This window comes from Lipotes vexillifer, unplaced genomic scaffold (assembly GCF_000442215.2).
Source record: "Lipotes vexillifer unplaced genomic scaffold, Lipotes_vexillifer_v1.1 scaffold253, whole genome shotgun sequence".
NCBI classification, from domain to species: domain Eukaryota; kingdom Metazoa; phylum Chordata; class Mammalia; order Artiodactyla; family Lipotidae; genus Lipotes; species Lipotes vexillifer.
Window position 1 is genome coordinate 420,942 of NW_006780322.1, and position 1,758 is coordinate 422,699.

The window sequence follows — 1,758 nt, forward strand, 5'->3', positions numbered from 1 at the left end:
GAGGCCTGCGGGGAACTCAGCAACGGTTTCTTCATCCAGGACCAGATCGCTCTGGTGGAGAGGGGGTAAGGAGCGGACAGGCATGGGCACAAGGGGAAGGCAGGCATAGGGTAGATCCTGAGATCAGTGTTGGTGGTGATGCTTTGAAATAGCTGCTTTTAAATAATTCATCTTTTTAAGGGTCTTTAAGAAACATCTTAAGATTATCCAAGCCTTTGGCCATTTACTTGTGAGCCTTTATAAAAAAGCCTCCAAGGTCCTCCTTTCATCTTCCCAGGGTGGTGGTCTGGGGAACGGATAGCTAGGACCCTGCCTTTCCTTTGGTCTCATCACCACCTCTTCCAGGGGCTGCTCCTTCCTCTCCAAGACCCGGGTGGTGCAGGAGCATGGTGGGCGGGCAGTGATCATCTCTGACAACGCAGTTGACAATGACAGCTTCTACGTGGAGATGATCCAAGACAGTACCCAGCGCACAGCTGACATCCCCGCCCTCTTCCTGCTTGGCCGAGATGGGTGAGGGCTCTTTGTCTCTGGCTGTATCAGCACCAAGCTGGGTGCCATGACTCGGGGAGGTCAAGGGCAATCACCAGTCCCTACCCACAAGCCTCATCTTGGGATGCCCTGGTTGGAGGGCCAAAAAAGTCCTCAGGCTCTGGAACTCCCAGAGTGATGGGGACACTGGGGCAGGATGGGGTGTCAGGAAAGTGACCATCACCACCTCTCTTCATGCTCTCCCAGCTACATGATCCGCCGCTCCCTGGAACAGCATGGGCTGCCATGGGCCATCATTTCCATACCAGTCAATGTCACCAGCATCCCCACCTTTGAGCTGCTGCAACCGCCCTGGACCTTCTGGTAGAAGAGTTGGTCCCACATTCCAGCCATAAGCAACTCTGGGCTGGGAAGGGGAAAATCCAGGAATTCTGCTGTTTGGGACTTGGGGATAGTATTTGGGGACTGGGGGAGCCAGGCAGAGGAAAAGGGCTTGGGCCTTGCCTAAGTTAAAGGAAGACACGCCACTGGGCTTCCCTCCCCTGGGCTCCTAAGGTGTCTCATGCTATGGGAAGAGGCAAGACCCAGGCCCCAGGTCTTATGGGCTAGGGTCTGGAACTAAAGGGGCCAACAGCGGGTGGTCTGAGAGCCATCTGAGACCTGTCACATCCCACCTGGCTTCAGCCTCCCCACCCAGGGTCTTTCACAGCAGTTGCTGGAATGGTATAAGGAGCTGGTGTTTGAGGGCTACATAATAAACCCTCACTGACTTTTTAGCAATAAAGCCTCTCATCAGGGTTGTAACTGTGTCCTAGAGTAAAAGTACACAGGGGTGGGAGGGGCCTTCAAACACTTATCTGGTCCCATGCTCTTGTTTTGAAGGGAGGAAACTGAGGCCCAGAGAGGATACATGACTTGCCCAAGGTCCTTTAGGACCAGTGCTCAGATTGCTAATCTTGGATCACAACAGCCTCCTGCTCAAAAACTTGGGAAGCTGTAGTTCAGTCCCTGAGCAAAAGCCTCATCTTGTAGCCTGGTACTGAGGATCCACATTGGACCTCAGAAGAGCCCTGCTCTTGGACTTTAGAAACATTTGCACAGCAGAGTATAGGCAAGACCAGGGATGAACCCAAACTGGGGAGCTGCAGCTCCCATCTCCTGCAGTCACCTGCTCTATCCTATGCACTTTTGCACCACCCGTGTGACTGCTGCCTTCCTGGAGCAGCTTGTCAAACCACTCTGCACAAAGCATTCCCGCAAATGCCT

The 1,758-nt window shown here is 53.5% G+C and overlaps 1 protein-coding gene across 1 annotated transcript in view; it reads left to right on the forward strand.

The window, feature by feature from the left end:
- PRADC1 (protease associated domain containing 1) overlaps positions 1-1,293 on the forward strand; it is a 4,260-nt gene extending 2,967 nt beyond the window's left edge. The window contains 3 exon segments of the mRNA XM_007453371.1: positions 1-65; positions 346-513; positions 739-1,293. The exon segment at positions 1-65 is cut by the window's left edge and continues 9 nt beyond it. Of these exon segments, the coding sequence (XP_007453433.1) occupies positions 1-65; positions 346-513; positions 739-859 (354 nt within the window). The 3' untranslated portion in view covers positions 860-1,293.
- The last annotated feature ends 465 nt before the right edge of the window (positions 1,294-1,758 follow it).